At 35.7% G+C, this 14592-nt stretch overlaps 1 protein-coding gene across 6 annotated transcripts; it reads left to right on the forward strand.

Annotated features, from left to right (window-relative positions):
- The first annotated feature begins 1129 nt into the window (after positions 1–1129).
- Positions 1130–13393, forward strand: LOC131158811 (uncharacterized). Of its 6 annotated transcripts, none has more exons than XM_058113699.1 (7): positions 1130–3969; positions 6152–6220; positions 6377–6509; positions 6611–6876; positions 9893–10101; positions 10644–10835; positions 13041–13393. In XM_058113699.1, exon 1 carries the CDS (start codon positions 1172–1174, stop codon positions 3899–3901), a length of 2730 nt encoding a protein of 909 aa, XP_057969682.1. In that variant the 5' UTR covers positions 1130–1171; the 3' UTR covers positions 3902–3969; positions 6152–6220; positions 6377–6509; positions 6611–6876; positions 9893–10101; positions 10644–10835; positions 13041–13393. The 6 variants fall into 6 exon arrangements, with proteins under 6 accessions (XP_057969682.1, XP_057969681.1, XP_057969683.1 ...); XM_058113700.1 differs by having other exon boundaries at positions 1132–3969; positions 6611–6826; XM_058113698.1 differs by lacking the exon at positions 6611–6876 and having other exon boundaries at positions 6377–6504.
- Positions 13394–14592: the final 1199 nt, after the last annotated feature.

The raw sequence follows: 14592 nt of genomic DNA on the forward strand, positions 1-14592 counted from the left end.
ACAAAAAAGAAAGAGGAGAGAAAAATAGAGAAATTGCAAGAAATTAAGATGTAATTAGATAATAATTAAATTAAACTAGTAAAATAATTATTGTAGAGAAGTTGAGGCATGGTACAATTATTGCCTTTAAAATCAATTTCAATCTCTCGCTGCAAATAGTCATAATTTGCATGGTCTCCTCGATTACTCAATGAGGCCCGGATTTCTATACACTCACAAACTCTAGAGTTTTAAGAGTTAAGGTATATAGTTTCCTAGTATTAATGAAGGAAAAAAAAAAAAAACAATGATAAGCTGATGGAAAAATAACACGATACGATAGACTGCTGCTAGATGATGGAGAGAGTAAGTATGTAAGAAAGACAAGAGAGGTGTGTTGGTTGTGTTTTAAAAAAGATTACAGGTAGCTTATTTATAGGCTGCATAGAAAAGTAATTTGTAACTGTAGTTATCGTAGCAGAATAATGATATTTGACTGTTCATGATTTTTTTTTTTTCCATCAAGGTATTTTTTGGGTTTTTTTTATAATAAAATATTATTATTATTATTATTATTATTATTATTAAACATAATAATACAATCTTTAAATTATTATATTTTATATCTACATAGCTACTAAAACAACATTTTTAAATTTTAAAAGTTCAAATATCAACCTAATTTATTAAAATATTGAATCCTATAAACTACTATTTAAATAATATATATTGACAATATATGAATTGAATTATAACATAACTAATTAAATGTTAAATTATAAGTATGATTTAATAAATATAAATTTCAAAACCAAGAAATTAGTGCAGATATCATTTACAAAATTCAACATTTTTATCCTAACATGAAATTTTATTTTATTGTTAAAAAAATTATCTATCGAATACAAATATATTGTTATTACGATGTATGTGAATATTTTTGCATATATATATATATATATATATATATATATATTTGACTACAATTATATTTTTTAATTAAACGTATAAGATTAATTTTCAATCTCTGAAATCAATTTCACATTTAAATTGTAGGCGGTTTGATGCGGATTCTCACGTGGCCGGTCGGTCTCCTCCGTCTTCGAAGCCTCATGCCCGAGTCAAACGCGCCTAAACCTTGAACCCCCCCGCAAAAACCCTTCGGCCCCGCCTCTTCCCTAACCCGGCTGGTATGGAGTTCTCCGAAGAGTGGAGGGCGCTGTGGCCGGTTTCCTCCGTCATCAAAGCCTCACCCGTCCTTGGAGGCTCCGCTGCAAATTTGGGTCCTCTCTTCTTCAACCCCTCTCCCAAAACCATCACCCCGCTCTTCTCCTCCCCATCTCTATCCCCTTCTCTCCTTCCTCCCCCGCACCTCTCCCTCTCCCGATTCCTCCAAACCTTCGACGCCTCTTCTTCTCTCCCCCCCTCTCTATGCTCCGCTGTCGCTGCTGCCTTCGGCCCCAACTATCCCTCCATCTCCTCCCATTTCGCTCACAACCGCCTACAGCTGCTCCACTGCCCCAACAACGTCGTTATTGCTTTTTTCCCTGTCGGTGAGAACTCCGATCAAGTCGGGTACATCCCGTTGAAGGTGCAAGGCTCGAAGTTGGAAGCCCAGGTTGGCGACGATGGTGATTTTTTCCTGGCGAATAAAAAGTTCAATCACCGGATCACGAGGATATCGGTTAACCCATTTGCTGAATCGGTTTTTGGGTGTTTAGGTAATTCTGATTTGGTTGGGCATTTGATGGCTTGTACAATGTATTCTGTGCATTGGTTTAATGTTAGGCTTAAACAGTACAGGTTGGATGCAGAGAAACCGGTTTTAGAGTATTTGGGTATTAGTGCCTTTAAAAGTTGTGGCATTGCACATGCTTGTTGGAGTCCGCATTTGCCAGAGCAGAGTGTTGTTTTGTTAGAAAGTGGTGAATTGTTCTTGTTTGATCTGAGTTCTTGTTCGGAAATCAATTATTTGAATGCAAAACTGAAAGGGACTAGATTGAGAGTTTCATGGAATAATTTCAATAATTTGGATGAAAATATATGGTTGAGCTGCGAATTTAGTTGGCATCCGAAAATTTTGATTGTTGCTCGTTCGGATGCTGTCTTCATAGTTGATTTCAGGTGTGAAGAATTCGAAGTCAGCTGCTTGATGACAATTGAGATATTAGGTCTGATTGGTTCCATAGAAAAGGATCGATTTGTCGCCTTTTCAAGGGCAGCTCCTGATGGTTTCTATTACTGTGTGGCTTCTAAACACCGGCTCCTTTTTTGTGATATCCGGAAGCCAATGACGCCAGTGTTGCAATGGGCTCATGATCTTAAGAGTCCATGCTTTATTGATGTGTTTAGATTGTCTAAACTAAGAGCTTGCTCGAGGGATGATGAATATAGGCATGCTTCTGAATCTGGTTTTTGCATTATAGTGGGATCATTTTGGACTTGTGAATTCAGTCTCTTTTGCTATGGGCCTTCTTCTTCGGTTCTAAGAAGGTCTATTGTTTCAAAAATTCCAAAATTGTCAAAATCCCTTTCTGCGTGGGAGATCCCATCAGATCTTTCATTATCAGGTAATGATTGTTCTTGTGGAAGTTGTCTTTTGAGAGAAGATTTATCCAAAGATGCACTTCCTGCATGGATTGATTGGCACCAAAAGAAAGAGATAGTTATGGGCTTTGGCATCCTTAATGAAGATCTCTCTGCATTACTGTTTGAGCCGGATAGTTTTGGAGGGTTCACACTAGTTAGGTTGATGTCTTCAGGGAGGCTTGAATTACAAAGATACTGTGCCTCATGGAAACTTAAGAAGAAGTTTGAAGAAGGCCAAAAAGAATCATCATTCCCATTTGTGGATACTCTTCTATCTTCCTTGGATGATGAGGAGTATAAATTTCCCAGGAGATTCAAGTACGTGAAACTTGACTATCTCAATGGATATTTGAATGGTAATCTTGCCAAAATGCTGGTTTTGAACATGAAAAAGCATTGCAAGAGTCACTTGGAAAAGGAGTCTTTTAGTGCAGATTTCCATGAACTTATATGTGAGAAATTCAATACTTGTGGGTTCATTCAGTCAAGATCCTCTCCTGCACCTCCTGATGCTTTTAGGGACGTCAGCTTGCCAACAAGCATACATGAGGTTGCATTGAGGAAACTATGGACAGACTTACCTATGGATCTTTTGCATTTGGCTTTTTCCAGCTACTCGGAATTCCTTGAAGTTCTTGTGGACAAGAAGGAGGTATCTTTGGAATTTTTAGCCATTCCAGACCAACCCCAGTTGCCTCCTTTCTTCTTAAGGAAGCCTTCACACCGCAGTAATAAGTGGTCGCTTAAAATACCACGTGGTAATGCTGTTGTTGGTCCTGTACTACCACTTCCTGTTCTACTTACGCTTCATGAGGTTCATAAAGATGGCTCCTCAGAGTTAGAAGAGAAAGTGGACAGATTTTCATCTGAAAGGGAACTTAACACCCAATGTAATGAAGTCATGGTGGCAGCCAGTGAAATGGCTGTTCCCTATTTGGGACATGTGCTTCAGAATGACCATGCTGTCTCTCTTGCTGAAGATAGAGAAGAGGCATGGGTTGACTGTCAAAGGGAGAAGCCTTTTCTCCTCTGCCGTCAAGCTGTTATGTTGGATAAGGGAAATTCTGCTCACAAAGATGAGAGATATTCTACCTTAATTTCAAAATTGTCTAAGTCTCGTGTTCCCAGTGGCACAATGGAAATGGATGAGCAAGAACTGTTTGATGAGCTGTGCCCAGTAACTTTGAAGTTTGAGTGCATGCCTTTGAAACCTGGACCAGCAGAATTGAAATCATACAAATTGTTGAAGAGGCAGTACTCCAAATGGCAAGAGGGTTTTAATTTATATCAGGAATTTTTCAGTCCATCCAAATTACAGAATCATGACACATGACTGTTTTGTTGATCAGTTGCTGTATTATCAGATCCTTCTTGGAGTCAAACCTTGCTCTTATGTCACATGTAAGTACCAAATCTAATGTGATGTATCACATTTTTTTTTTGTGCCAGCGTTTAAAGTTGAGGCTGAATGTGTCTAGTGTACAGCAAAGTTAATACTGCAAGGCTTCCTTCTTAAAAAATTCCTATGATTTGTTTCATTGCAATTGCACATGCACCAAGTATAAATGATGTTTAATATTGCAGTAAAAATACTTCAGTGGATGTATGTGTGTATGTATATCTGTGCGTGTGATATATAATAATATCTTATGAGTCATTAAACCTTTGTGCAGTCATCATTTTCTAAACGCCATGCTGCGGTTACTTAGGATTACTTGACGTGGTGAAGGCTATTGTGGCTGTGACTTTAACGGTCTGATCTGTTTTAATCTTTGAAATCTCCCAACATAAAAAATTGTGTTAGGAGCTGAAGGCTGTTTTGAATTCTTCTGAATTGCCTACCAAGTGAGATACCACAAAAAATAGGTTGGAGACGAAACAATGAAGGTGCCAACTGCCAACCACCCATAAATCATAACTAATGGGACTAGGAGTACCCAAATATAGCCCAGGGGCTTGTATTCCATTTAATACTGTTCGGTGTACTATTGGTTCGTCTGTGCTTCTTAGCTACCCATCCTGATTAAAAATGTCTTTGATGCTTCTTCTCAGCATATTATCAGCAGTATTGGGCCATTTGGACTTTAATGGCCTGCATTTCTGTCTCTTTACTGGGCTGGCTAAGTTGAAATTAAGCCCATGTGTCTGTTTTGTTCTTTTGTTCCTTTTGTTTTTGTTAGACTACCACTTTACCTAAAAACTTGAGCTGTTAGGTTGTGGGCCAACCATGTATATCAAGCTTTAACATTTCACTGCATGTGCAACCCGACAGCACGTGGAGAGATACACACGAGATTGATAACACCCATTACAGGGAATATAATAATTTCTTTTAAACATCACATAATAAACGCGGGCAACAAGACTAGAACTCAGAACCTCCTGGTAACCAAATTTGATACCATGTTAGATTACCACTTTACCTAAAAGATTTAGCTGTTAGGTTGTGGGCTAACAATGTATATCAAAATTAAATAGTTTTATTTTCCCATGATCCATTCATTTGAATAATTAATACATAGTTTGGCTTTTGTCTAACTATGTTTTTTATTTGGTTGATGATTGATTTAGAGTGTGGTATTATATCAGCTTATTGTATTAAGGGTATTTCATTCTCACTTTTGTGTAACATCACAATAAATTCTTGTGATATCTGGTGCCAGCTCTGCTTTTAGCTGCCGAGGAGCTTAGTTCGTGTACCTAAATAACGTATAGTGGCAGTTTTTCAAAACCATGCCCTGAGTTTGTAAAACCTTTTGTTCTGTTCCTGTTTTTTTCTATAGAATAATATCCATTTGCTAAAAAAAAAAAAAAAAAAAAGCAAAACAACTGTCTTATTAGCATCAATTTTTTTTTTTCCTTATTCTTTGATTTATGCTTGGACTACTCTTCATTTTTTAATGTAACAAGGTTCATTCTTAAATATAATCGTTAATACCACTTTCTGGTGCTCCCTTTGAAACTTAGAGATTTACATATGCTCGACACTTGCTGCAGCTACATTCATATCTTTATGTATGGCTTTAAGGTGAGAGAAAGGGATTTTCCTAATTTGGGAGTTAGCAGAAAAGCTTAAATCCCTGCTAAACTTCATCCAACACCATATTGGGTAATCTGGGTCTTTAGTCGTGAACACTGTAATGTGGGTTTGAGGTGTACCTGGATGAATGAGTAGATTGGAAATGAAAGCACCTTAGTTACATACTTACATCATCTTAGCCATTCTATATCTAGGATTGTTTAATTTTATTTTGGTTGAACTTATTATTATTTTTCCTGTTGACAACAGAGAAGTCTGTAATGCAGATAGCAATCAATTTATAATTTTTTGCTGAAAAAAGGAATATATATGTAGTTATGACTCTCTGTCGGTATTTAATCTCAATACTGAAGGGTTTGAACATCTAAAATGAGACTTCTAACACTGCTCCTAATCTGCCATTAAAATAAGAAAGCTTTGGCAATGAGACTTCTCATATGGCATTAGGAAACTTGATCAATTATTTGTGCTTATGTCTGGTAAGATAAGAAATTAGAAAACAATATCCATTAATAATAATTCATCTACCCTATTGAAATGCAGGGGTTTTTGCAGATTATCTCAAAACTTTTTATTATTGGAGTCAATGAAGCATTTGGTCCTGTTTAATTGGTAAGCCTACATGAATTTCAACATCTACTTTGAAATTAATTAAAATGTTTCTTATCTAATTGGTAAGCTTGGAGGCATGGCAAAAAAAAAAAAACCTCGGAATTTATATTTTCTGTGATCCATATTTTTAATGTTCCTTATCTTGCTGTTGCTCAGGGTATCGCCACATCTTTCAAATGCAGAATCACAATCCAACCATCCATATACGAACAATGCCAGACCTCCAATTGTGTAATCAGAAGCTGTCCAAGAAAAAAATGCAAGCATAAATATGCACTCATATAGTTGTGTGAGCTAAAGCCATTCCCACCACCTTTGCTGTTTCTGCTTTCCTTTTTGTCTTGTACTCCGCCTGTGATGCACTTAATGTCCTAATTTTTTCACACACAGCCGGTCCCAAGCCCGGGTTAAGGAGGAGGGTTGCGTTAGGTAGCTGACAGCCAACATAAAATTTGTCAGATCACTATGATATGAATCCTTACCGAATATTTGCTGGGGCGTCTCCTACGAGCGACGCGTTGCACTTGAACCACCCCAATATAGCGAAAAGTGGGCGAGGGTGGGCTAGGTTGTCCTCCCGAAGCGACGTGCCGTGTTGGCGCCTAGGTACGGTGTCAAATATGCGAGAGTTCTTGCATCATTTCGGACGTGGACAGGTAAAAACGTTAGTTCAAGAAACTAGGATTAGATTAGCAACTTGGAATATAGGGACACTTATGGGTAAAAACATGGAAATTGTGGATACAATGATTGGAAGAAGAATTAATATAATTTGCTTTCAATAAACTAAGTGGGTGGGGGAGAAAGCTAAAGAAATCGATAAATCAGGATTTAAACTTTGGTACACTAGAAAAGAAAAACATAAGAATGAAGTAGACATTATTATAGATAAAAATTTAAAAGATAGCGTTGTGGATGTAACTAGAGTAAGGGATAGAATTATAAAAATCAAGATGGTATTAGGACAAGAGATAATAAATATCATTAGTGCTTATGCTCGTCAAGTTGGCTTAGCAGAAAATCTTAAGAGACAATTTTGGGAAGATATGGATAGTATTATACAAGACATACCAGGGACTGAGAAAATATTTATTGGAGGAGATCTGAATGGACATGTTAGAAGAGATGATAAAAATTATGAGAGGATACATAGAGGATATGGATATGGAGACAAAAATGAGTCTGGGGAGATGATCTTAGACTTTGCTGTGTCATATGATTTTAGTATAATGAATACTTGCTTTAAGAAAAGAGAAGAATACTTAATAACCTTTAAAAGTGGACAAAATAGAAGTAAAATAAATTTTTTTTAACTAGGAGGGTAGATTGTTTATCATGCAAGGATTGTAAAGTTATTTTAGGTGAAAGTCTAACCACACAATATAGAGTCTTAGTGTTAGATATATGTATTAAAAAATGGAAGAAAAAGGATAAAATAAACCAGTGTAGGAGAACTAGATGATGGAACCTAAAAGGACAAAATATAATAAAATTTAAAGATAAAATGATAAAAGATTGGGATTGGACCTTAGAGGATGTGATAGATACAAATACTCTTTGGAATAGATTAGCTAGTTATATTAAAAAGATAGTAAAAGAGATTTTAGGTGAATCAAGGGGAAGATTCTCGAATAGCAAAGAGAGTTGGTGGTGGGATAAAGATATACAAAAAATCATAAAGACAAAAGAAATTTGGTATAAAACGTGACAAAAATGTAGAAACAGAGATAACTTTGAAAAATATAAGGAAGCAAGAAAATATGCAAAAAGTGCCATTAGTGAAGCTAAATATAGATCATTTAATAGTTTGTATGATAGATTAGGTACAAAAGAAGGGGAAAGAGATATATTTAAACTTACTAAAGTTAGAGAAAGGAAGAGTAAGGACTTAGGAAATGTAAAATGTATAAAAAGTGAGGATGATATTGTCTTGGTTAAGGACGAAGATATTAAAGAAAGATGGTGAAGTTACTTTAGTAAGTTGTTTAACGAAAACCAAATAGAAGACTTAAACTTAGAATTGTCAAATGCGGAAAAGACTAAAAATATAAAATTTATTCGCAAAATTAGAGTTAAGGAATTTAAGTTTGCACTAAAAAAGATGAAAAATGGGAAAGCTATGGGTCCAGATAACATCCCAATTGAAGTTTGAAAATGCTTGGGTGATAACGGAATTATATGGTTAACTAATTTATTTAATACAATTGTAAAAACTAAGAAAATGCCAGATGAATGGAGGAAAAATACTTTAATACCTATATACAAAAATAATTAAACTTATGAGTCATACGATGAAATTATGAGAAATGGTAGTTGAACAAAGATTAAGGTTAGAAACAAAGATCTCAGAAAATCAATTTGGTTTTGAGATCTACTATAGAAGTTATTTATCTTTTAAGAAGATTAATGAAAAAGTTTAGGAAAAAGAAGAGGGACTTGCATATGATATTTATTGACCTTTAGAAAGCATATGATAGGATACCTAGGGAAGTTCTATGGTGGGTTTTAGAAAAAAAAGGTGTATGTTGTTGGTATGCTGATGTTATTAAGGATATGTACGATGGAGTAATGACTAGTGTAAAGACTATAGTTGGAAAAATTAGAGAATTTCCATTTGTCATAGGTGTACATCAAGGATTTGCTTTGAGTCCTTATCTTTTTGCTTTAGTGATGGACCAATTGACTAAGAGTATTCAAAAGGAGGTTCCATTCCATGGTGTATGTTGTTTGCAGATGATATTGTATTAATTGACGAAATTAGGGACGGAGTAGAGGCTGAGTTAGAATTATGGAGAGAAGCTTTGGAATCTAGAAGCTTTAGGATAAGTAGAAATAAAACAGAATATATGAAATGTAATTTTAGTAATGATAGGAGGAATATTGGAGATAAAGTTAAACTTGATGATGAAAAAATAAATAGCACTTATAGATTTTGATACCTTGGATCTATTATGCAAGTTGAAGGAGAAATTGAAGATGATGTAATGCATAGAGTTAAAACAGGTTGGTTAAAATGGAGAAGTGCTTCAAGTGTGCTATGTGATCGTATACCCTTAAAATTGAAAGGAAAGTTTTATAGGACAGCTATAAGACCAGCTATGCTATATGGATCAGAATGTTGGGTGACAAAGAAACATAATATCCAAAAAGTAAAAGTTGCTGAGATGAGAATGCTTAGATGGATGAGTGGTATAACATTGAAAGATAAATTAAGGAATGAACATATTCGTGGTAAGTTAGGTGTAACTCCCATAGAAGATTAGATAAGAGAGGAGGAATGACTTAGATGGTATGGACACTTGCAATGTAGGTCTTGTAGTGCACTTGTGAGGAAGAGTGATATAGTTATTGTGGGAGACAGTAGAAGGGGTAGGGGTAGACCTAAAATAACTTGGGAGGAGATAGTGAGTAAAGATTTAATATCCTTGAATTTATCAAAAGAAATGGTCCATGATTGCATAAATTGGCAGAAAAGGATTCATATAGCCAACCCCATTTAGTGGGACTAAGGTTTGGTTTTGTTGTTGTTATCTTCCTCATCTTCACAGGGATGTCAATTTTGCCGTCATGTTGACGTACAAACGACAAATCTGTCTTTCTCTACTGCTTGCTCTCTTCAGCTCCTCTATCTTCCCACCTTATCTCCAATCTAACTCTCTCTCTCCATGGCAGTGTCTATGGCTTCCATCAACAGCAACATTTCTTAGAGAAGAAAGTAGCAGTGATCAATCATCTCCCCTCTCAGTTGTGCTGTTTTCTTTCGTTCAAGATCACGAACAGGAATGAGCTTCTGCGATGTCAGGTCTGATTGTCAGTGAGAAGTGATTTGCTGAAATGACGCGTCGACACTAGCACTGTCTTGATCCATCCCAATATTTAAGGTTTGCATGTGTATTTTTTCCCTTTTTTTTTTGGGGGGGCGGGGGGGGGGGGGGGTGTCGGGGATTTTTTGCTGGTGATCAAATGGGTTGATACAGTTGGCCATGGGGGTTGTGTTTCCAGTGAGATCAAGAGACAAACAAAATCATGATGGTGATGGCTATAAAGATAGGGTTCATGTTGAGTTTTTAGGGTCTGGTTTTGATGATGGTGTTTGATTCGGCCAGGGGTTTGTCCAAAAGGGGATTTGGAAGAAGAATAAAAAATTATGCAAAGGTTGGATTTTGTATGAAATCTTTAGAGAACAGTCTCCATCATTTCCATTCATTTATTAGTTAATCTGTATTGACATATTGGGGCATGAATTTCTTGAGATTGTACTAATTCCAGTGCCTCTTGTTTATTCTAACTCAAAGCTATGGAAAATATAACCATTATTGCTCTTATTTGGCTTATTATTTAATCTAAGCTGTTCTGTATTTTTAGTTTTGGCTTTTATTTTTATTTTTTTATGTTTCACGTTTTATATTTTTTGTTGCTGCAGCTACAAGTCAAAAGAATTTCCAGTGTGATAAATCCATAAGGGTCTGACTACCTGACTTCTGTAATATTCCATGATATTTGCATTTACCAAGGCCATGGTTCTCATTACCAGAGGACATACAGTACGTTGATACAAGATGGGACATTTGTGACCGTCTTGCACTGAGCTCAACATGCTTTGTTGCCTTGACGGGTATGTTATTCATCCTCTGCACTGCCCTTCAAAAAGTATATTTACTTTTTTCTGTATATATATTAATTCTATTTTCGGTAGATTTTATATTACCTTTTGCATTTTCTTTGTATTTATATTCATTTTTATGTAGAAAAATTTTTTAGCTACTGAGGTGATAAGAAGAAGAAGAAGAAGCAGCCTAAGCCTAGGCTACACTATGAGAGGTCGTCCATCTCCTATCTCATACCCCTCCTCAACCCCTGTTGAGATAAAATGTGATACCTCTAGCATGAAAGTCCCAATCTCTAACATTTGAGAGATTGGGGTTTAGCCAATCTCTAACATTTGTTTAGGGTTTAGCTATTTAGAACTGTAATCATATTTGCTAAAATTTCTAATCATGTTTGCTCCTTAGTTTTTAGGTGCATTCTCAAAACCTTCTTTTTAATGTCTTCATTACTCATTGATTATTGAAGCCGAATCTCAATTTTCTTTGAACTGCTGGATTGTATCTTTGGTACATGATTCTAAAATTGCACACCTTTCATATTGGCAAAATTGAGTATTGCCTCTCAATTTTCTTTGAACTGCTGAATTGTATCTTTGGTACATGATTCTAAAATTGCACACCTTTCATATTGGCAAAATTGGAGTATTGCCTCTTTTTTTTTTTTTTTAATCCGCCACTCCCACAATAACATTCTTATGAAACTTTGGCCTTTAGCGTAAAACCTGTTTAATGATGTATCAAGCTATTTACTCATTGGATTCTGTTATGATTTTGATGTGATGCATTTTCAAAGTTATTTAAGTAATGATGTAAGTGAACTTCAAGATACGATGTAGGTTACTACTACATTTAGTATTATATGTTATTTTCATCTTAACTTGGATTAAAAAAATTTGTTAATATACCTGAATGGATTTGTTAGATTACCACTTTACCTATAAGCTTAAGCTATTAGGTTGTGGGCAAACAATGTATATCAAGCTTTATCACTCCCCTACGTGTGTAGCCCAATAGCATGTGGAGAGATAAACACATGGTAGATAACATCCATTACAGGGAGTATAATAATTATTTTAAAACCACATGATGAATGCAGGCAACAAAATTAGAACCTAGAACCTTTTGGTAACCAACTCTGATACGATGTTAGACACCACTTTAACTAAAAGTTTAAGCTCTTGCATGTATAACACAATAGCACGTGGAGAAATAAACACATGGGAAATAACACCCCTAATAGGGAATACAATAATTTTTTAAACACCACACAATAAATGCGGGCAACAGGATAAGACCCTAGTACCTCCTGGTAACTTGGCTCTAATTCCATGTTAGATTACCACATTATCTAAATGGTAAGCTATTAGGTTGTGGGCAAACAATGTATATCAAGCTTTATCACTCCCCTACGTGTGTAGCCCAATAGCATGTGGAGAGATAAACACATGGTAGATAACATCCATTACAGGGAGTATAATAATTATTTTAAAACCACATGATGAATGCAGGCAACAAAATTAGAACCTAGAACCTTTTGGTAACCAACTCTGATACGATGTTAGACAACCACTTTAACTAAAAGTTTAAGCTCTTGCATGTATAACACAATAGCACGTGGAGAGATAAACACATGGGAAATAACACCCCTAATAGGGAACACAATAATTTTTTAAACACCACACAATAAATGCGGGCAACAGGATAAGACCCCAGTACCTCCTGGTAACTTGGCTCTAATACCATGTTAGATTACCACATTATCTAAATAGTAAGCTATTAGGTTGTGGGCCAACAATGTATATCAAGCTTTAACAGAACTGTTCTGGGATTGCGTGACAAGTTGAAGTCTCTGAAGTGTTCCAATGCATTCACGCAATAAGCTTGGTCCTGATGGGAAAGCTCCCCCCTTTTTTCTTCTTATTATAGTTTTGTTTTTTGTTTTATTTTTTTGGATAAAGTGGTATAGTGAATGGTTAATTGTGAAATGCTCATTTCTAAATTTTGCTTCACCTTGCTTTTCTGTTAAGAAAATTAAAATGAGTAAGGATGGAAGTTTAGATCATCACAGTTCCTAAAAATTGAGAATTCATTTTCTCTAACAAGTAGCTGTATTAGGCTTGGTTGGGCTTGGTTGTGCTGTCTTTTAATGTCCTAAATAATCATGAAATTCAACACTCAGATTTCTCATTAAAATTTTTGTTTGCATTTTCCAGGGGGCATATCGAGCACTAGGGCCTGTTTGAATGTTGGAAGTGCACATTGTGAAATATGAGATTCTCTGCTTCTCAGAGACTCTTTGATTTGGATCATGGCATCATTCCGTTGGTCAAACATATATACAAGATTCCAGATGGAGGGGCTTTACGTTTCCAAATAAAAAAAAAAAAAAAGTCTACAAGGCTGCCTGATAAGTGTTTTTTTTTTTTTTTCCTTCCCTTCCAAGTAGTGACTAAATTACTATAGTGCCATTGAATTTTCCTAGTGTGGTAAGTCTGCCCTCTGGGTTTAGTGTACCACTTTAATTGTTTGAACTTTGCGTAGAACAGTCTAATCTTTTTATTTCTGGGAGTTGATGAGTCTTGATCAGATTTTGCTGCTCCAGTGTTCCCATTATACTAGAAAATTCTTTCTTTTGAGGATCTAGATTCTAGATAGCAAGGTGGTTACTTACACATTAAAAGGAAGTGAGGTAGTCGGTTCTGTGGAGGTGCCCCAGCAGCACCAAGCAAGTTTGGTGACGAGGGTTGAGAGCTTCTGCAGATTACCGGCCTCATTTTGACATTTTATTTGGATGCTGTCGTGATTGAAGGATGCACGTTTGGTTGGTTCTCAACTGGTTTTGCTATTCAGTGAGGTACAATATAGGGAGGGATTGAGAGTGTATTTCAACTCCAGCTGAAGGCGAAAAAAAGTAAACTACATTTGATTTAAGGTCATAGGATACATAGGAGTGATCATTTTTATTCTATTTGGTTGTTCATGCGAGGGAGTTTAGGAGATTGATGCTATTAGAAGTGAAGTTGGGGTGGACAATGTGAGTTGGCTTGTTATGTAGATGTTTTGAAGCTTATTTTGAAGTCCAAGAGGCTTTGTGGCTGCTAGGTTTTGATTGAAACTCGTCCGTTTTTGGAATGTCTAAGATAGAATTTTGAGGCAAATATATGGTGGCATGGCATGGCATGACTTATTATATTGAGAATTATGAAAAATTCATTGTTATTTTGCTTAAGAAGTCATTGGAGATTGTTAAAAATGGCATTTTGTGAATGAGATTTGAAATCTAGAAATTAATTTTTTGTTTGTTTGTATGATACACATCTGGATTTGCATAGAAGGTTGTCAGTCTAGAAGTAAGAGGATAATTGCTTTTGGCATATGATTGTGTAGTGATAATTTTTATGTTGGATGACGTGTACACTTATTTGTGTAATGAAGTTTCTTAGGCTCCTGATGCCAACCGCAATTGAAATGCAAAGTCAAGATAAATTTATAATTTAGCCTCCCCGAATTTAACTTCTTTAATTAGTTGAGAAGGGGAATTATGTATTTGATGATAAGCACTTGGCCTAGAGCATTGAACTTTGATAAAATAGATAAAAAGAATTGGGACCTTGGGTCTATTATGCAAGTTGAAGGAGAAAATGAAGTGAGGCATAGAGTTCAAGTAGGTTTGATAAAATGGCAAAGTGTTTTAAGTGTGTTTTATGATCGTAGAATACCATTGAGATTAAAAAGGAAGTTTTACAGGATGACTATAAGACTAGT

The sequence above is a fragment of the Malania oleifera genome, chromosome 6, assembly GCF_029873635.1.
Source record: "Malania oleifera isolate guangnan ecotype guangnan chromosome 6, ASM2987363v1, whole genome shotgun sequence".
Taxonomy (NCBI): Eukaryota; Viridiplantae; Streptophyta; class Magnoliopsida; order Santalales; family Ximeniaceae; genus Malania; species Malania oleifera.

What these genes read in the sequence shown, in the direction of transcription:
- LOC131158811 (XM_058113699.1), top strand. Translation starts at nt 1,172, where the DNA reads ATGGAGTTCTCCGAAGAGTGGAGGGCGCTGTGGCCGGTTTCCTCCGTC.